This window comes from Xyrauchen texanus, chromosome 4 (genome assembly GCF_025860055.1).
Source record: "Xyrauchen texanus isolate HMW12.3.18 chromosome 4, RBS_HiC_50CHRs, whole genome shotgun sequence".
NCBI classification, from domain to species: domain Eukaryota; kingdom Metazoa; phylum Chordata; class Actinopteri; order Cypriniformes; family Catostomidae; genus Xyrauchen; species Xyrauchen texanus.
In genome coordinates this window covers 36908025-36930183 of record NC_068279.1, presented here as the reverse complement: position 1 = coordinate 36930183, position 22159 = coordinate 36908025, and the positions used below count along the sequence as shown (strand labels likewise).

General features: G+C 37.5%; 1 protein-coding gene across 4 annotated transcripts in view; it reads right to left on the bottom strand.

The window, feature by feature from the left end:
• Positions 1-1085: 1085 nt before the first annotated feature.
• LOC127643240 (ceramide transfer protein-like) overlaps positions 1086-22159 on the bottom strand; it is a 36514-nt gene continuing 15440 nt past the window's right edge. The window contains exons 4-18 of one of the 4 annotated variants that reach the window (XM_052125897.1): positions 19508-19615; positions 17634-17772; positions 17058-17162; positions 16481-16638; positions 11974-12066; positions 11791-11877; positions 11377-11460; positions 10989-11066; positions 10333-10428; positions 7893-8025; positions 7549-7619; positions 7326-7454; positions 7026-7155; positions 3632-3769; positions 1086-3088 (exon numbers count right to left, since the gene is read on the bottom strand). In XM_052125897.1, the coding sequence (XP_051981857.1) occupies positions 3642-3769; positions 7026-7155; positions 7326-7454; positions 7549-7619; positions 7893-8025; positions 10333-10428; positions 10989-11066; positions 11377-11460; positions 11791-11877; positions 11974-12066; positions 16481-16638; positions 17058-17162; positions 17634-17772; positions 19508-19615 (1539 nt within the window). In that variant the 3' untranslated portion in view covers positions 1086-3088; positions 3632-3641. The remainder of the gene's footprint in view (positions 3089-3631; positions 3770-7025; positions 7156-7325; positions 7455-7548; positions 7620-7892; positions 8026-10332; positions 10429-10988; positions 11067-11376; positions 11461-11790; positions 11878-11973; positions 12067-16480; positions 16639-17057; positions 17163-17633; positions 17773-19507; positions 19616-22159) is intronic. The other 3 variants (XM_052125898.1, XM_052125899.1, XM_052125900.1) reach the window with 3 other exon arrangements.

Below are 22159 nucleotides of genomic sequence, written 5' to 3'. Positions count from 1 at the left end.
GTGATCACAAATCCATAAGCCACCTAGGAACACTGACTAAGAACCAAACAAGACAAAAAATGAATCATTGAATCAAATTTCACAATTTGTGAACATCAAATAATGTGCTTCTATTCTAACATATGCCAATAAAATTGTTATTTTATTGAATATTCCAAGATCACAAATGTGGTTTGAGACCTGTAGGTGGTGAGATGTTTGAGGAGTTCTCCTGAGGCAACGTCATAAGGCTCTTGCCTCACCAGAGTGTAAGCTGGCCAATCAGCTCGCCCTGCATCACATCTCACCAGGACACTCACTGCTGATTGGCTTAACCTCAGAAAGGCCTCAGACAGACCTGCAGGGATGAAACAGGCTTTACACACATACTAGTTAATCTCTAATCCTAACTGTGTTAGTCCTCCCCTCAGCCTTATCTTTCATTGTAACATGATCTGCTGCACAGGGTGTCATATCAGCCCATGTGTTGTCAGTCAGCAGTGTGAGCGAAAGCACTCCAACTAGAGAGACTGTACATTTATTGCACTTTAGTGTATTCTTAGTGTATTTTGTACTTAGAATAAAACCACCATTTGTGAGAAATAAAAAATAAGGTAACAAGTACAAGACAAAAAAATGAAAGTTTTGCTCTTGTTTCACGAAATTTATAAGAAAAATAAAAGTTTTTGAAATTGATGACTTGGACCAAATAATTAAGAAAAGCAACCAGTAAGTGCCCAACATAGATGGCAACTCTTTCATAACTGTTTAAAAAGCATCCCAGGGTGATACCTCAAGAAGTCAAGACAAAATGTCAAGAGTACATTTCTGCAAATTCTAGGCAAAGGGTGCTAAAATATATCCTCTTTGAAGATGCTAAAATATAACAGAGATTTGATTTATTTTTTATTTTTAGTCACAACATAATTCCCATAGTTCAATGTATGCTATTTCATAGTTTTGAGGACTTTAATATTATTCTAAAATGTGTGAAACAAAAATATAATAAAGAATGGATGAGTGTTTCAAAACCTATATATATATATATATATATATATATATATATATATATATATATATATATATATATATATATCACACACACATACACATACAATACTGTGCAAAGGTTTTAGTCACTTGTGAAAAATGTTGCTTAGTGATGATGTCTTCAAAAATAATTATATAAATAATTTTCATTTATCACTTTGTCATACAAAGTCCAGTAAACATAAAAAAGCTTTTGGAGCTTGGAGGATTCACCACAGTTCTTCTATCTATTTTGTCTCAACAGCTTCTGTCTCTTTATGTAATCGCAGACTGACACGATGTTCAGTGGGTGTCTTTGTGGGGACCATGCCATCTGTTGCAGGGCTCCCTGTTCTTCTATTCTAATCTTTTCTATTTACAAATGTAATGTTTGGGAGTCTAACATTTATATTTCATTACTGACACACTAAAGCTGAAGATATAAATATATGTAGTCTGGCTTTTTTTTGGGCAGTTTTGAGCATTGTTTTCTTCCTTGCTGAGCAGCCTTTCAGGTTATGTCGATATAGGACTAATTTTACTGTGGATATAGATACTTGTCTACCCGTTTCCTCCAGCATCTTCACAAGGTCCTTTGCCGTTGTTCTGGGATTGATTTTCACTTTTCGCACCAAACTACATTCATCTCTAGGAGAAAGAATCTTTCCTCTGCGATATTATGGCTGCGTGGTCGCATGGTGTTTATACTTGTGTACTATTGTTTGTACAGATGAATGTGGTACCTTCAGGCATTTGGAAATTGCTCCCAAGGATGAACCAGACTTGTGAAGGTCCACAATTTTGTTTCTGAGGTCTTGGCTGATTTCTTTTGATTTACCCATGACGTCAAGCAAAGAAGCACTAAGTTTGAAGGTAGGCCTTAAAATACATCCACAGGTACACCTCAAAATCAGTGCACCTCCTATCACAAGCTAATTGTCTAAAGGCTTGACATAATTTTCTGGAATTATCCAAACTGCTTAAAGGCACATTTAACTTAGTGTATGTAAACTTCAGACCCACTGGAATTGAAATATAGTCATCTAGTAGCACGTTAGTGCCAGATGGGCTGTTTGAGTATTTCTGTAACTGCTGATCTCCTGGGATTTTCACACACAACAGTCTCTAGAATTTACTTCGGATGGTGCCAAAAACAAAAAACATCTGGTGAGGAGCACTTCTGCAGATGGAAAAGTCTTGTTGATGAGAGAGGTCAACAGAGAATTGCCAGACTGGTTTGAACTGACAAAGTCTACAGTAACTCAGATAACCGCTCTGTACAATTATAGTGAGAAGAATATCATCTCTGATGCTATTCTGAGATGGGGGTTGGCGCTGTTTTGTCGGCACGAGGGGAACATACACAATATTAGGCAGGTGGTTTTAATATGGCTGATCGGTGTATATAATGATATAATGATACTGTACAAGGGACTGCCCATGGGCCTATCAAAATACTCTCTAATTTTCCAGATTATTAATGTATTATACAGGCCCCAGATCCCATTATTGATACACTTTGCTAAAAGTCCATTTATTTTAATTACAATAATCAAAATGTGTAATTGCATCACATATAAATAATGTTAAACATTCAGACACTAACTGTACAAAAAGCTCTTTTGATATCCTTTTGATCATCAGGCAAGACTATTAGATGAGGCCAGTGAGAAACCACATGTGCAGCCGAGAAGACACTGTGATTAGACCAAGACATCAAAGTTTACAGCATATATTTTTCCATCAATGCCATAGCTTACCAAAATCAGGTTCAGCTATGATAAAATATTTACAAAAATGCAAAACACTTTCACAAAACCTGAGCCATGGCTCATTTAAGAAAAATAGTTAAAGCCTTTTAAAGATGAACAAACTGTGTTGGGCTGGTGGCTAGGTGTGTTCCATAAAGCGGGTGCATCTCTGCACTTTTTTGACTTTTGTTTATTCTGTATGAATAATGTGCACTGATTGAAAAGTGTTTCTTGTTAATGGTGTTGAAGTGCAGTTGGGCACAGCAGCTCCCTCTGGTTTAATTAATCAGGTCTATCAAAAGGCAGCCTGGCAATGCAGATTAAACAACCTGTAGGAAGAGAAAAAACAATAAAAGGAAGAGAAAACAAAAGATCACTTCTAATGTACAATGCTTTATGATTTACAGATTGAAAATAAGTTTTATTTTTAAAGGTGCACTCAGCAATTATTTCAGCTTCAAAAAAAACCTCCTAAAGAAATTAATAGTAATTTTGAAACATTTGTAAAAAATCATGACCAAACACATGGGATGAAGACTCATATCAGTAACTTTATAAATGCTGTTTTATTCTACATAGAGAGGGTCCTCTCACAGAGGTTGCCATGTTGAAATCACATGACTGTCCGTACACTACCGCCAGTTATTGGACACTTTCATTATTAATGGATCAAATTAATGAAGGCTGACTGTGAATAGTGAATTTCTACATTAGCAACCTGATGAAATTCAATTGTTTGCATTTGAATGATGGTGCATACATGTCACTAGGTGTCAGTGTAAGCCCAAGACGACTACTATGTTGACCAGCACAACATGAATAAAAAATGACTGCGTGCACCTTGTCTGTTGTCTGGTCAAGCCAAGAGTCACCTGATGTGTTTCAGAAGAGAATAGCCTCACTGCTGGTCTTGTCTTGAATGTATGTGGTGAAGCGTTTAAGGAATTTGGGGTATTCTCTCTTGGCAACGGCTCGCAAGACTGATGCAGGGGCCCAACCGCCAGGGTTTACTTAGAACCAAAAGAAACACAGCATTAATGTGACATTTAAATAAGTGACATTCAACAGATGAAGAACTGTGATTGGGAAAAATATATATAAATAACAGATTTCAACTACTATAATAATATAATGCAGTGCTATAGTTCTGCTACCTACCCCAAAGTCAATGAGACCCTACAAATTTTGGAGGCCAACATTTTCTTTATGTATTAATTTGAGTTTGTGTTCAGTAATTAAGGAAAAAAGAAATGATAAATATTTAGTTTGTATTTTAACCCAACTCATTTTGCGTACACCTGTACATACAGCCCATCTTTGGCTTTGGACTTTATGCACAAATCCGATTTTTGTGCATATCCGATTGGAATCTGATCATATTTAACATAACGGCATGAAAAATCACATGAAATTTGATTTGTACAAATCCGTTTCAAACTTCTGCGCATTCATATGTGGTTTGAAGTTCAATTTAAAACCATTTCTGGAAATCCATTTCAGTCTGACCGCTCTGATCATAACATTATTTTCATAACATAATTTTCGGCAGAACATTACCGAAAACGGGAATAAATGTATTTTTAAAATGCTGGAAACTGGTTATAACCTGTTAATTTCATTTTGCTAATTTTTTTGTGAAACCAAAGGCCAAAACATACATCACAGTACAATTTTGGAACTACACCACTACATTTATCAGTTGTTTCCAAGTCTTCACTGAATTATTGTTAGATGTGATACATTAATACAGATTTGATGCTGCCGGGTTTTGACTGAGAAACAAATCTGTAATCAAAATTATACTTGACTGGTAATTAAATGTAGGCCTGTGCTTGTTATGATTAGACCACACCACATAGAAAAAAAATTAATTGCTTATTTTCACTTATTTTGGAGAGGCAAGTGGCATATTTTGAGCTTGTTTTTCCAGACCAGGTTGCTTGTTTCTCTTGCAAGATCTGGCAACACTGCAATTGGTATTTCACCCACTCCTTAGCGCACTGTCATTTTAAAAATAACGTTATTAACCGTTCTTTTATTTTGTTCTAACCCGTTACCAGTTGGAAAGGAGGCTGCAGAATATTCAAACTGGAATGGAAAAACTACAGTTTTTGCTCAGATTCCCTGATTCTGAAGTTCGACAGCCAAATCAATTCATCAAAAGGTGGCTACCTCACGAGTCCACCAGTCATTACTAGTCTGATACCGGCAGAGATGACAGCACGAAATAAAGCGGCGCAGGCCAGCCTCCTCAGTATCTGCCACTACCTCATAAGGCATAGACCAGTGCCATGTCTTAAGCTAAAATCGCCATTCCATTGCCCTCCATGTTGTTGTCTTTGTGTACTGATACAACATCATTGCTGCAACAACCAATGCAGATATGCCAGAAAATAAAGAGAGACACAGGACACACAAATCGGATTGGATCAGTTGCTGTACACAGTGCAGACAGTCAATCATGAAGATCGAATTCCGATCGGATACACATAACTTACACACAGGGGTGTAAAAAGCACTCAGAAACTATACATAAGTCAAAGTATGGATACTGAGTGCACAAATACTAGTATCTAGCCAAAAACATACATGAGTGAAAACAAAAAAGTATTTACATTAATTTGTACTTAAGTATTAAAAAAGTAAAAAATAACTTTTTTCCTAGCTAGAATGAAATCAAGAGAGGAGATTGTGTGAGAGAGGATGTTGTTAAATTCGATTGGTTTGTTAAGCCACGCTTTCAAACGATGGTCATATTTCTACCCCAGTGACATTCCCAACCTGGTCCTAAAATCATGTTGCAATAACTACATTTTTGGAAAATTATTTTTCTGTGGCCTGTTATACTGTACACAACATGGCAATTTCCTGGTGGAATGAACACTAGAGACGCTAAAACAACAACTTTTATCCCCTTTCACTCAAATCACAAGTAAAATGGCAGATTGTCAGTTCATATTCACCCTGTACCTCACACAATGCTATCTTATGACATCTAAACACTTTTACTATAGCGCATGACTCATTTCAATGAACCAACTACATTTACAAGCTTGTTTAAGTGTGATCAAATTGTACAGAAGCTCAACTGATAGAGTGTTGCATATGTGATGCAAAGGACCGGTATGAGTCCTGAAGAGCACGCGAGTAGACATGTGAGCTGAAAGTGTCATAGAAGCACCACAAAATGCTGTGGATTCTTCAGAAATTGTGTTTTTCATGTCACAATGACACAATCGGTTAGGTTTAGGTTTAAGGTTTAGGGTTGGGGGGTAGGTTTTGTTGATTTAAATCTCGATAGAACATTAACCTTGAAAAGCTCATCTGTTCGGGAGAACATTTCACTTCGAAACATCCCTGAGATGTGTAATGAAACACATCATTTTATTTAGCAAAAATTGCCACAGTCACACAATGTTCGTTGCATGAGAGAAGGCGCTCACAAATTGAGACAGAGAGATGTTTTCTGAGGTTAGTTACCAAACCTTGCTTTTGAGCAGATGGATGAATTCAATAAAATTCATAATTATTATTTACTCAGATTACATCATTTTTATTACCATTATTATCATCGCTGGTTTTATAGTTATTATTTTATTTAATAGTTGCCTAACAAAAACAACAATACTAATTCAAATAATATGGAGTAGAAATTCATAGATATGATTTAAATATGAAGGCAAGTGAAGAAATAAATGGCATGTACACATTACAAAACCCTTTTGTTTATATATATATATATATATTTAATTATTTACATTTTTCAGAAGCTCAAATCAGATCCAAAATTCTGCCTGTGCACATGATTAGAACTCCACACAGTCGCCTTGCGACACTGTCATTTGCCAAACTGTCGGATGCAGTGAAAAGGTGGCTTCAGTCCAATAAGATGAAAGAAAATTATCTGCAAAAATCTAATTAGTAATTTTCAAGTTTAAATTAAAAAAAAATGTTTAAGGAGTAAAAAGTACTATTTCTTCTTTGGAAATGTAATTAAGTAAAACAACAAGTATTGTAAAGTACAAATACCCAAAAATAATACTTAAATATAATACTTAATTATTTTTACTCAATGACATTTCACCCCTGCATAAACATGAACATAGCTTTTCAGAGCAGTGAGAATCTACAAGCGTCTAGTTCCACTCACTTGGAGATGAAATAAAAGGAGAGCAAGCAATTTCATGTTCGGTCAGGTTTGGTCTTAGTGTCTTGCTCACAGGACAGGTTCAGGCTGTGCAGACCTCTATGTACTGCCACACTTACCGTTGGCTACATATGTGATTTTACAGAGGATGTTATCTCGGGTGATCTCTTTGTCGCCCTCTGGTGGACTGATTAGTGTTTGACAGATCATGGCCACGTTGATTTTGGCACGAATGCATCTAGCAGAGGGCTGGTGATAACGTGATGGGAAGAAAAAAAACATTAGTATATTGCTAATGTAGAATAATGTGCGTTTATATTTTACAGAACTGGTCTCTGTGCCTTAAGTAATATAATTTGGATATTTGATTTCAAATTGCATCACGTGGGAAAAGACACCATTGCAGTCCAGGTACTTACTGGGTAGCTGTCATGATCCACTGAGAAGTTGCACACCAGCCAGGTGTCTGGATCATTCTCATTGGTCGAGAAGATTTTACGAATAACTGATGCATAAAGCACATCCCTCTGAGTGGCAGGCCAAACCCTCTACAAGTGAGAAACAAAAGAACCAAATCTAAAACTCTTTCAATGCACATTTAAAAAAATATTTCTTTCTTAATTAAAAAGTGCACGGTTTTACCTTATGTGTCTGATGGATGATGACTGCTTTATCAGAGAGCACCTCAACTACTTTAAAGTTTTCAACAGTTGCTGCAAAAACAATGAAAAACCATGGTCTTGAAAGTTCTAGTCTTTAAGGGCCATCATTAAAGAGATGCACTCAGATGAAAGCATCTCTGCATGTTTTGCATTAACCACCCTTAAACATAAAGACACAGTAGTTTCTTATGATTTAAATACAGTACATACAGGGTATGATATTACAATGAGTACTATTAAGTAGTACTGCTTAAAAATTGTGGCCAAAAATAGCCCAGTTTTGATTGGAACAAAAGGCTGAGGCATGTGGTAAAGTGAACATACTCTCCCAGTCATTTCGAAAAATTGTGTCCCAAAAGTAGTGGCAGACCTCGTGACCTGTGACCCCTCTGACAGCATGAGTGGCTTTGAGAGGATCAAGCACAATGCCGTTCTCCTCAGCCTCTCTCCTATACACCTGTAAAACCAAAGCTCCAGTCTTAAGATAAACTAATATGTGCATTTTTGGGAGCTGACTGTGTCTCAGTGGTCACAGAACAGCAAATCTCAATCACAAACAAGGTCTGGAATGACAGCAACATGTTGTTGAAAACAGAGACATTTCACATGTATTATGAATGTGTGATGCTGTTAGGACAAATTACACAGTATACACCAGTGTATTATTTTAAATGGCCATGGAAAATGAAGCAATGTGATAACAATTTTACCTGGTCAGAAAAAGTAGTCCTTTAATTTACCTGATGGACTTTCACCTTTTGCTGACCCTTTATGCTTGGCAGAGCTAATGTGTGCTTCTAAATTACCTTTATTAGCAACTGACACATAAGTGCCATCTTTACATGTCATACATTCTGCTTCCCACGGATCTCGACCTGGACGGGAATTTTTTGTGCAAATCTTCAGAAAATTTGGGCATTCTTTGTATGGGCATTGTTTCCACTCAGCAGTTATTTGCTGCTACAGTCAAGCAACTGTTTGATGGCGAACACAACAGCACTTCACGCGTCCGAGGAGAGATTGACTTTGGCCAATAGTTGTTGCAAGCATCTTATAATCGACCAATTGGTGTGCGAGAAGGCGGGACTTACAAAGAGAGGTTAAAGCAATACAAATATGCGAGCGCACACAATGAAGATGCACATCATAATGCAACTAAAGCCTAATCTCGGACATTTTCGCAAACTTAGAAATCCCAGCTGGACACTTTTTAAAGTATGAAAAAGAGGACATGTCTGGGAAAAAGAGGACATATGGTCACCCTAATTTATGTTAATCATCATGATTGTAACTTCGGCACTAATATAATCTGGCGTATATTTTGTGCCTTCGCATGCACCAGCAATTATCATCCTATAATGCATTTTTCATACCTGATTGTCTGTCAAATAAATCGCCTTAAAAGAACAGCTGACATTCTTCATGTCACATTTAATGCAAACGCTAGTGTCGGAAGACAAACGCTAGTGTCGTTTTGTGCATGGAAAGTTTTGGTGCTTAATCTAAAGACACAAACTCATCATTTCTTCACCCTCATGCCATCCCAGATGTGTATGACTTTCTTCAGCAGAACATAAACGAAGATTTGCATTGTATGGAGCTCTGAAGGTCCATACAATGCAAGTGAATGGTGATCAGACCCTTGTAGATCCAAAAATCACATAAAGGAAATATAAAAGTAATCCATAAGACCCTGGTTGTTTAATCCATATCTTTAGAAGCAATATATTAGGTGTGAGTGAGAAAAAGATCAAAATGTAAGTAATTTATTTACTCTAAATCTCTACGGTCACCTCTGATAAGTGAAATTAAAGTGGAGATTTAGATTAAAAAAGGACATACATATTGTTCTGTTTCTCACACTCACCTATTATATGGCTTCTGAAGATATGGATTTAAACACTGGAGTCATATGTTTCTATGTTTCCTTAATGTGATTTTTGTAGCTCGAAAAGGTCTGGTCACCATTCACGTGCATTATATGAACCTACAGAGTGGAGATATTTTAATAAAAATATTTGTTTGTGTTCTGCTGAAGAAAGAAAGTCATACACATCTGGGATGGCATGAGGATGAGTACATAATGAGAATATTTTCATTTTTGGGTGAACTATACCTTTAATTAATCACAGAGAAGCAGACATATTCTCAAGTTGCTATATAGTTACAGTGGTAAATAGCAGCTGCTTGCACTCACACAGTTGACTCAATTGGACCACGGTTCGGAAAAATAATATGATGTAAACAGAGACGAGGGGGAGGAAACTAACCAGGGTTCGGACTAAGCAATCAAACAAAGTGTGAAAGCAACCTAAGATTTTGGACAGTTGGGAGTTTGAAACCGTTAACATTTTGAGACAGACTCCAAATACTCGGTCAATGTAAGTTTACGGGACTTTTTGGGATATTAGATTGTCTGCAGTGGGAAATCTTTTAGTCCGATCAGTTAGAAAACCCAGAGACAGTAAGTTAGAACAGACTACAGGAAGTGTCGAATTTGATATATGTAGTTTAAAAGCTTTATGAGTTTGTGTTAAGAAAAAGTTAGGGATTTTGGAAAAACTCCAAACCAAGTTGGTAGAATAACAGTTTGTTGGCTTTGTCTAAACTAAAGATCTAAAATAATCTTTTGCATTTCTGTTCTGCTCTGTGGCAGAACTGAATCTGAAATGGTTTAAGATGTAGAAATGAATTATGAGTCATATGTGAAACCAGCCTAAAGAGTCAATAATAAAAATATATTCACTCAGAATAAGAATCTCACCTTCATATCGCCTTCCTCAACAACCAGCTGCCAGTTTGCATCTCCACCCACATCCTGTAAGGAATATGTCATGTGACTATGCACCATCTCCTCCACCTATGAAAGGGAAAATAAGAATATATATATATAAAAATATAAAATATACAAGCAAGAGGACAAAGAAATGAATGTTCATATGTGCAAGAACAATGTATTCAAAACAAATAATACCTTTACATAAGAGATAATATACAGTCAGAAGGTCATTATTGCAAAAGCTGTTATTTTTGTGATAATGACCTTTTGACTGTACATTTTCTTGCTCATTACCCTGCTTATTATCAAATTAATAAGTACATAGGCATGAATAGATTTATAGAGTTTAAATTGGTTTGTTATGTGAAAAGAAAGAGGCCACGGAGTGATATATGAATCTAGAACAGCGATGTAGGAAATCACAATAGTCAAATGTATTGTACAGATTAGCTGTCTTTATAAAAAAAATTAAACAATAAAAAGACCACTGAATGCTGCGATTGACCAATCAGAATCACAAATTCCAAAAAGATGCGTAATAAGAGGTGAGAGCAAACCAAATATTTGTGCAATGTTTTTGAGTAAATAATACAGCTATGCCTGAAATTCATCCATACTAGTGTTGTAGCATTATTCTCTACCTGAGCACTCAATCTGTGCACGTCATCAGAGGCACTTATGAGGTCAATGGAGGACGAGGAGGAAGTATGACTGCGAGGCTGAAACCAAAAGAGGGAAAGAAGTAAAGAGAGAGAGAGCGAGAGGAAAACAGCAAGTCAAAATCTCATCATCACCCAGAGTATAAAGAGCAGTCTGCCACTGTAAATCAAATTCTAGCCGGAAGAACTGGAAGAACAAAGGCAATATCAAAAATGTATAAGCTCCAAGATTTCAAGATAATATTCCCTGTCAGAAATGACAGAACAGCATAATAATCAGTCACCAAGCAGTAAAAGCGCTTTGAAGGAGTGAGTGTATTGTGTGTGTGGGTGTGTTTTTGTGTGGGTGAGTCAGAGAGGTCTGCCGTACCTTAGTCAAGCATTTCTGAGTACTGGTGGAAGAATATTTGTCAGAGGTGAGGGAGATCTGCTGAGATACCCTGCACCTTTCTGCCTGGGATGGCAAAAGATGACAGCAACAATTACATATGGACATAGACCTACAATGCAACTGAAATAACTAAAAATGTGCTGCATATCTAGTTTAAGAACTACAGATGGACACTGCAACAAGATGGTTGAGAGGATGTCAAAAGTGTAGCCCATTTAAAGGCAATGGAGCATTACATCTAACGGAGTACAACAAAGCCACAAGATCGGTCACATGTGTCTATGAGTGCCAGTATATAAAACAGATGCCTTGCAATTAAATGCTTTAAATGTCATTTGTAGAATGTATAACTGGCTATGTATTTAAAATAAGTAAATTATGTTGAATCAGTACCTGCTCCTCGATCTGGTCATGTTTATCCAACGCAGCTTCCACAGCATCGAAGAACTCCTCTTCATTGATGAGACTGTTTGGTCCCTCCTGCACAGATACAATTAACAGAGAAAATGTTAAGTCTGAAATTAATGCATGTTGGGCCACATATGGAAAGGTGTAGGAAAAGACTTGTGAAATTACTTCATAGTCTGGTCCTCCATAAAGAGGCTTCTTCTTTAGCTCGGTCAATGCTGCTTTGTAGGCATCCTCAGCTCGTCGTCTTCTCTCAATTTCCTCATTGAAAGGAAAAATGTAGGCTACTTTTAGTTTAACTATAGGCCTATCCAAGAAACATCAAAAGGAACTCAGCACTTCTGGAATTATCTGCAAGCTTGCTTAAAAAGTATCCAGTGCAAAAAAACTAATCAAAGAAAAAAAACACTTGCACTCCTGAATGGTTGCAGGCTGGTGAGAAGGACAATGTCCCAGTTTGTCACTGTTTTTGATTTAGGTGAGTATGTTCTTTCAGGGAATTTACTTGCTTTAATTTCTAGATTATTTGTCTATTATTTTGGGGCAGGGGTCTTCCCCCCCCCAGCTGTTTTAATATGTTTACCTACAACAATAAAAATATTGTTGAATTTATACTCTGGTGTTCTCCATTATTTGGTTTGACAGTCGAGCGGGAGCCCTTCCTTAATCTTATTGCATCCTACCCCTAAAGGACGTTATAACAATACAAAAAGTGGCTTTGGAAGGCAATATATTGTTAATATATATTATTGAAAACAACACAGCAATCCATTTTGAAATGTAATTAATCAAACTGTCCGAGATTTATGATAAAGGCTTTTCTAAGGAAGCGTCAATGTACACATGCATCAGATGGATGTTTTTTGAGCATCTCACTTTGGTTGCACCATGTACAAATGTTTAGGTCACTGTGTCATATGCACAAAGTAATTTGAAACTTAGAAAAACACATCTCGAGACCCTGCATTTGGAATTGCACTTCGTCCAGATGTGTATGAGTGTAAGAACGCATCCTAATCTTGTGATGTCACTAGTCTCTCCTTAATGCCCCCTTCTAAAAACACATGATACTTCAAGCTTGAACTGCTTTGATGGTAGGTAAATTCCCCATTACAGTCCGTGGACATGATTAATAGCGTTACTTCAAACACAATTAATCACACTTAATTAACATGTTAAATCGACAGCTCTGGTATTAATATACGTTTCAAATACATTTCCTGTGACCATATGTGATCAGAATTTTTTGCAGTGAAGGGTCTACGATTTCATCACTCCATACATCAACTACCAGATCAGTCACTGCAATAAATAATTTTGGTTTAAGATCTTCTACAAGCATGAAAGAAACTCTGGAATGTGCGGTAGTGTGTGGAACTTACTCTCTCCTGTCATTGAAAATGGTATGTACAGTAAGAAATACTTTTTTGGCATTCAAAGGGAGAATCTGTGTCCTGTTTACACCAGGAGAGGCAGACTGCCATCTACACCTAGTATTAATTAGGGCTGCCAAAAATACCCCATTACAATCTGTGGACATGATTAATTGCGTTATTTCTAACACAATTAATCACACTTAATTAACATGTTAAATCAACAGCCCTGGTATTAATATACGTTTAAAATACATTTCCTGCTACTTGCTAGGCCTATGTACATGCATAATGCCCTATGGAGTATGTGCAGTCTCTTAGCCTCATCTGACTCAAGGGGAGGACAAAACACTTGCATGGTAAAAATCTGGGCCCTAAAGAGTGATGCGAGCACTATGGACATAAAACCCCCTCTGGGCTTGAGAATGGACTTTGACAGGCCTGGTCCATTCTCTAACAAAGAGTTGTTGAACGAAGGGCCTGAAGGTCACCATCACATTTGACTGATGCCAAAGTGAGTATCAGCACAGTCTTTAAAGAGAGAATGCATAATCTTACCGCCTCTAGCAGCTCAAACTGGGAACCAGCAAGTGCATTTAATACCAGAGGGTGTTTGTCTACATACAGCACAAGCTCTCAGAGGTCATGAGTGATCGCTATTTTAGTGAAATAAAGCTTGTGTGTGGATGGAGTGAGTACTGCATCTAAACGCTCTCACAAGGAGACAATCATCTGCACAGGGCAATGTGTTGCGTTCTCATGTCGGGAAGAACACCAATCACGAAAAGCCGCCATTTCAAGGCATACAGCTGCCTTGTTGAATATCATTAGTGGTGCTTGTTGCCATGGAGTTCCAGAGGCGACAATGCGTGGTCTCTGGGAAGGCAAACAAGTCTGACTTGGCCTAACCTAATACCTTTCAATTCTCTGAACTGATTGATGGTGGAGTCCCCCGTCCTGGCACCCTGACGTAAGAGTAAATATGCTCCGCTGTTCAGGTGGATATGCACTGTACATATCAATAGGAGGCATGACGTGCTCCAGAGGAGAATCTGTTTCAGCATTGGGTGTGGCCTTACTTCTTGCCAATTTATATATGGCAAAGTTTTATGTGCCACAAAGTTTGAGCATCTTTCCAGGTGCCAAACAGTGATGCGTCACTGAAGAAGGCGATGGTAATATATATCGGCAAGTGTAATGAGGGACCCTTGGGCTGAGCCAGCACTAGAGAGGTCTCATCTTTGAGGGTTGACAGCAGCAGCAGCCACCAAACCCAGCGCAGGCTGCCTGATACCTACGTGACACTGAAAGAGGAAAATTCTGATTGTGTGGCACTGGGATCTGCCTTATATACTTGTAATGGCATGGCCATGGGGCAAAGTGCAAAGCATCACCACCCAATCAAGTTGCCATGATGGTATAGAGTTTCAAGGTCAACGAGGCTCAGAGGAGCTCCAAACAGCTTCAGCTAATGATGCAGCACCGAAGTTACCTTACTGAAGTGGAAATCGTGGCTTCGTTTAATGGTTGATTGACAGGTGAGTAGTCTTTTTTCTTATTGTCCAGGACACATCATGACTAAGAGTTTACTGACTAAGGGTCACGTGTTTCTGACTACCTCCAAACAGGGTTTGGTGATGGGATAATTAAACGCTTTGGATCCACCTGTAAAACTGTCCACTTGAGTGATCAGATAACCCAAGACAGATGTTAATACCAGGTGTTAACAGGACCTGGAGCATTCAGTCCCTGGCCCAAATAAAATAAAATGAGACAGGGCCTCTCACATGTCTAGTTTCCAGTTTCATGCTACAGCTAAAGCAAACACACAAGTTTAAAATCTCTATCCCACTACAGATCCTAAATGAAGGTACTTTTCTTTGTTTTGCCTCTTTTGTAGGTCAACAATTTCATCCAGAAAAAAGCCTACATTCCTCTCTCTCTAGACCTGAAATTCAAACTTGCCTAAATAAAACAGATCTTTTCTACCTTAAAAACTTCACAACTTGAGTTACTAAATGAATAATGCCCGCAACCAGATTCAGTGACAACAGCCTTAAAACTTTGCTTAAAAGCATATGCACTGGAAATAACTTTTTGAATAAGACGGTTTCATTTGGCTACTAAAGACCACATCTTATACTGTAGTTGGGCAATGTGGATCAGTAATATTAGTGCATACATTTCTGTAAGTTTTACAGATCTGTTCTGAAACGGCAAGGTACCATTTTGCTAAAAGCATTGAAAGATCTGTTTGTGAGATGTCACATGAGACAATTACTGACAACACCCGGCTTATATGTCAGGAGATAACAACTGTCAACAGATGTAGTGTGACTCCAATAATCTAGCACAATAAAATGCCAATGACAGAAAAGGGAAGTCTATAAAAACACATTTGTAAACTGGCTCTTTTAGACATTAAAACTGAAAATCAGCAAAGAACCAATTAATTGAACTCAAGCTTTTCAAACCTACAGTGTAGAACCTGCTGTAGGTACACAGAGGAATCCAGTTTTCATTAGCACTCTGAAGAGACCCAGCCGCCCAGTTCTGCCATGGCTTCAGGGCAGACACATGGTACACTGAAGTCATCCCCTAAAATCCAATCACTAACATCACAACAGAATCCTCAGAAATGGGCACCTCAAGTCCCTTTGGAGAAAGCTTTATTCCTGGTTAAAGGTCTGCGAGGTCCTCTTGATTTACAGTAAACATACTGTAAAATCACACCCGTCTATTTTCTCTGTGGCGGCTGGAATTTAAAGAGCAGCTACCTAGCTTGTAATTTAGCAGGGGCCGGACTATACATGGTAAAACTGGTCGGGCAAGTGTGAGCAGAGCTTTACACCTAGGTGCTAATGATGTGTACGTGTGGCATTGATGTGCTTCCACATAAGTGGACCTGATTGTTAGGAATGCAAAGCTTCCTAAGAATACATTCGATTTTGTGTCTTTGTGACTTCTTTTGTCATTAAGGTGTGATGTGGGAAGTGTATGCATATGCAAACATGTGCAGTGGTCAGATTACATTTTCCACAGAACTGCTTAAAGGGATAGTTCCTACAAATATACAAATTCCATGTTATTCCAAACCCATATGACTTCCTTCTGTGGAACACAATCACCACTCATTTTCATTGCATCTTTATATACAATGAAAGTGAATAGTGACAGAGGGTAACATTTGAGATCCACGGGGGAAAGACAGTCATATGGGTCAGAACAACATTAGGGTGTGTAAATGTTAATACAACTTTCATATTAGATGAACTACCCATTTAATTACATCTGTTCACTACCTTATCGAGTCGTCTCTGCCAGCTCTCCTCTCGTTTGACCATTATTTCGATGCAGTGGGAAAGTGTGGAGAGGGTTCCTGCAGTAGTGGCTTTGAATGTGATGGCCTCACCCTTGAAATCAATGCCTATGGGATCTTTGAGGCTGTCCAGAAGAAATACTGAGGGAAAACAAACAAAAGCAGTGTATAACAGCAGCAATAATAAAACTTAGCTCTACTTGTGAGGGAACGTCATTAAATCTACATTAGATAGTACCAATTTCAATCATTAATATTTCATAATGGCTTCTTCCCACCATTATAAGAGAAAAAAAACGTATTCATTACACACACATTTTGGTGCTACAACTGATTGTGTTTTGCACAGTTTGTAGCTTGTTGCATGGAGCATTCTTAGTACGTTATTTCTAATGTTGCATCTAAAGATGTATGATGATCATCAAAAAGGAATTTCCAATGTACTCAAAAGGACCTCAGTGAGAATCAGATGGCATTCATGCACGCTCACTGGCATTTGAACGCCATCAAGATATAAAGCATAAAGTAGACACAGAGATGTAAATAAAACAAGGCCTCACATTTCTCATTGCTGCTGTTGTTGTCAAGCAGGTAGTCCCCATCTGGCCGTGATGTGGGAAATTCCTCCTCCTCCTCATCAGATACTGCAGGAAAAACAGCAGCCTCTTACCAGAACAATAAACCAATTAATAGAAATTCAAACAATTTTAAAGATGAACCACTCCATTACAGTTTTTTTTAAAGGGATAGTCCATCCAAAATGTATATTCTGCTATCATTTACTATACTTACTCTTATGTTGTTCAAAACCTAGGTGACTTTGGAAATTTGTTTGCTGTTAGTCAGAATTTAAGACACTGATGGCCTCACTGCATCTTTATTCCATAAAATGAAAGATGAATGGTGCCTAATGGTGACTAAGGCTGTCAGTCCCTAACATTCTGACTTATAGCTCCTTTAATGTTCTATGGAACTCATGTGTGTTGGAACAACATAAGGATGAGTATATTACAGGATTGTTACTTTTAAGTAAACTATACCTTAAAGTAAACAATATAAAATAGACTCTATCAATGGTAAGTTTTCTCCTGACTAAAGCCAAATTAGTCCATCTACAAAATAAACAATTCCCTCACCTTTGTCCCTACGGATGTCATCTTTGCTCTCAATGTCTGTGCAGTTGTCAAAATACTTCTGAAGCATGTCCACCTGTCTGCAGAGAATGTCCCGGAAGGTCTCCATCTCCGCTAGCTTTTCCCGCAGGCCGTATCCCTTCTGTAATGGTTTGCCAATGTATTAAAATATTTTTATTGAGTTTAGCGCTCCGTAGCTTGCAAATCTCATTGCCACTTTAGCACAATTAAATATCATTGGTCCTTGTGACTGAGGGTATTTGAATGCTTTGAATTGCACAAAAGCATCAACAAGCTTTGAGAGCTACAGTGGAGGGGAAGACTTTCAACAAATAACTCATTTCAATCTGCTCCTTACCAAAGTTGATATACATACGGGACAATATTGTCATGTATTTTACTTTTACAGTACTTCTGTGTCATTTTTAAAGCCTAAAGTTGCTGTAAGCGATTTTTCATGTAAAATATGCAAAAAAATGTCCTACTCCCTTAAAGATATTAATGAAATAAGTGTTGTGAGGTATTTCACCGGTCTCTGTGACAGCTGTAGACTTAACAAAATTGTGTCTGTGAATTGCGGACATTGACGTTTTTCACCTGTCAAACATTTTGCTTGCTCTCATCGCGTAGTCCTTCAAGCGGATTATGGAAGCCGTGATTCATAATGTTTGTCAGTTGAGGGCGCTATTGTGCCACTGTTGAATTTGACAGAAATAGGAACAATGCTGCTCTTTTGCTCGGTTTTGGTCTCAAAATTATCTTTTGAGGTGGTGGTTTTGGAATTAGGTGGTCAGTTAAGTGAAAGCTTCAGAACGTTAAAATCGCTTACAGCCCCTTTAACAGCCCCAGTACTCATTCACATTCATTGTATGGAACTTAACTTTCATCAAGCAGTAGTAAATACACGTCACGATTAAGGGTGGGTAAAAATATAGTTTTTCCGATTAATTGCGATTTCGTTTGAACAATCTCGATATCGATTATAAAATCCCAAGATTAAGCTTTCACTCAATGTACAACCCTCCACTATAATGAGAGGAAATCACTTGCATTTGCAACCAAATTTCATGCAATGAGACTAAAGTTAAAATAGTTGGCAGCTGGCTGGTAACCAGTAATTGTGTAGTTCAGCAGCGAGATCCTTTCACAGCATGTTGGGAGTAAAAGTTGTTCTAATTCTAATCATGCATCGCACAGATGAGGTAAAGCCATTCGAGTCCTCTCTGGTTAATATGCGCTCATTTAAAGGCATTGTAATGCTGTTTTTCTTAAAGAGGCAGTACCGGTTTTAGCACACGTTCAACAAATCAATGTAAATACTTGAAAATAATACAAATAATGCAATTTAACAATAAATATGTAACAAAAATTATCTATGAAATATAATATCTTTTAATTGATTGAATACATTTATTTGTTAATTTTTAAAAAGCCAAAATGTAACAGTCATAAAATATAGTCAAATTAATATTTTCCTAATGAACCAAGTTAAAATGTACCCTGTATAATTAACAGCATTAGCTGGGAGATAATATATTTTATATGTAAGGAAAAGGGACATTATAACTTAAATAAACCCATATAAATCAATATTGAATCGAAACAAAATCGAATCGAAAGCTTGTGAATCAGATTCGAATTGGGAAATCTGTATCAATACCCAGCCCTACCCACAATAGTATATTTCACTAAACAAAAATATTTTAGATGCAGCAGCCAAAAGTCCCTAGATCGTGAGTAATGACCAAAGGTGAATTTCTTGGCTCTGTGGAGCTCGGGCTCGGGATTAATTATGCCAACTTCTAGTTGTGGAATAAATCCACACTGCTACAAACAGTGGTTGAGCTCTGGATATGGAGGCAGAGGCTGAGACTCACCTTGAAGGAGGATGTAGAGGTGGTAGAGAGGCCACTTGTGGCAGATGTGAGGGACAGCAGGGAACCATTGCGACGTAGACTGCTCTCTGAGCCGTAGCCTGACTCAGCCTGCAAACAACACACACAAACAGAGCATGCAGCACTTAGGTAAAACTTATTTCTTCAATCAAAAAAAAAATAATTCAATTAAAAAAAGAAAGAAAGAAATTCAATGTGGCCCCTATAAATGCATTGGCAATATGACTCTGCGCGTGAGCTCGCGCCACCATTTTGAGAAATTGCTCAAGTGAAGAAATGTAAGAAAATACCAATGGCTGTTTTACTAAATGGAAATATCTCCATTACTATGAGTTTATGACAAATGCAGATATGAAGCACAAGTACCTTCTAAAGCACTCAACATGGCATCATAGATACAGATGAAGTCAGAAGTTTACATGCACCTTAGCCAAATACATTTAAACTCAGTTTTCACAATTCCTGACATTTAATTGTAGAAAATCTAATTGTCTAAAGGCTTGATGTCACTTTCTGGAATTTTCCAAGCTGCTTAAAGGCACAATAAATTCTGACCCACTGGAATTGTGATATAATCAATTAAAAGTGAAACAATCTGTCTGTAAACAATGTTTTGAAAAATTACTCACATCATGCACAAAGTAGATGTACTAAACGACTTGCCACAACTATAGTTTGCTAATATGAAATCTGTGGAGTGGTTAAAAAATGTGTTTTAATGACTTCAATCTAACTGTATGTGAACTTCTGACTTCAACTGTATACACTTTTGAGAGATTGCAGGGGCTGTTCACACTGAAAGTGTTTTTACACAGGTCTGCACTGTGTTTCAATTGTTTTCTGGTGCAATCACACGCTAGACGGACTTCTTTGACTGCTGCAGTGCCTCTTGCTGTATCTTTCGATTCTCACTCAGGGCCGATGGATTTAAGACACTGTGTCAAGTAAAAAAAAAAAGCTTCAATGTTTAAAAATGCCCCTCGAGACACCTGCGTTCTGTTTCATGTGTTGCGCTGCATCTAGCTTGTTTTTAGCGCAGGTGTCACTAAGATCCGATGTTCTGATGAAGTTCAGGTGTCAAAGAGGACTTCATGTGACTGTTACATCGTTACACGTGATTCCATATTGTAAAGTTTCAGTCCAAATAAAGTTTCATGGTAAGCAAATATTTTTTTTCTTCTGCTCTGGTTGAGGGGCCACTGTAATTTGTTTAACTCTTTACTGTTACTATTCTGTTACGATGCTTACATGAATTACAGCTTTTTGTAAAAAATGTACTTGCTTGGGGAAGAAGTAATATAGAGAGTGATCAATTCTGAGTTGCAGATTTGTATTAACCATTTAGGAACATCTTAAGAACAGTTCAAGAATAATTTATTTGATGTTATAGGATTTATTTGAAATAATTAAAAGTATAATTTGATGTCTATCCTTTTATTGTCCATCTGGTCAAAGTTGTTATGGGTTTAAGAAAAGTAATGAGTAATTTAATTACTTTTCAGACTGAGTAATTACTTTTTTGCAGTAACTTACCCAACAATGCATTAACAATGTGTGTTATGTAACACTCATGTGTGAGAATGCAGACAGTCTTTGATGTCTACACGTCCACCCTTCTCTTTGAATAACATATTATATACAAGGCATGTGCGTTTGAAAACAAAACTGCCATTGTAGCTTTTGAAACTTCTGTTCTGCCCTGTCATGCCACATCACGAAGTAACAGAATCTGCATATTTCAGGCATAACTGCATATCACGCATAACTGCATATATATCAGGCTAAACTGCATAATATCAGGAATTTCTCAATGAGGCAGACAACTGCAAATTATTACACAACACACATAACAACCCAGATGACCCATCTCCATCAAGACAACTTCACTGAGAAGTATGGTACCAGGTGAAGTCAAATTTTTAGAAACATACACAAATCCAATTATAGACGGAAAGTGCACATGACACATGCAATTGTGCACCATTCTCAAATGTATTTTTTAATTTGATTTAAATTGTTGTACAATGCAAATTTGGACCATAAACAAAAGCAACCAGTCTCCATGTGCAATTTCATTCCATCAGTGGACACTGTATTTGTGTCCACTGTACAGTGTACAATGGATGAGCATTTGTTTCATTCCTCCAATGAGTGCAGTGTAAAACTGTAGACAACTGGGTATAGTGTCAGATTTATATTTATATTAAGTACCTTAACTAATGATCTGGGACAAATTGGACAGGTTGTTAAATGAAAACTAGAAAGGAGCATGCCATGTATAAAACTGCATTTGACAAGAAACATACTTCTAGATAAGAACCTGCTTCAGTCTCACTCCATTCAAATTAATGAATGATGAATACAATTATCAGAATCGAGAAATTCTCCAGCAATGGCAAAACATGACAAATGGGTGTGAAAAGAACTGGATGGGGATAGAGTGAATGATATGAGGCAACATGCTGACATGTTAAAGTGGTAAAGCCCACCATTCGCCCATTCCAGCAGCCAAAGCAGGACAGGGCACTGGAGCAGTCCAGAACGCTTGGTCCCATCATGACCAGTGTGCTCTCCAAACACTCCCAGAATTCCCAGATCAGTTTTTTCTCTGTACACTCACAGAATTCCCATATT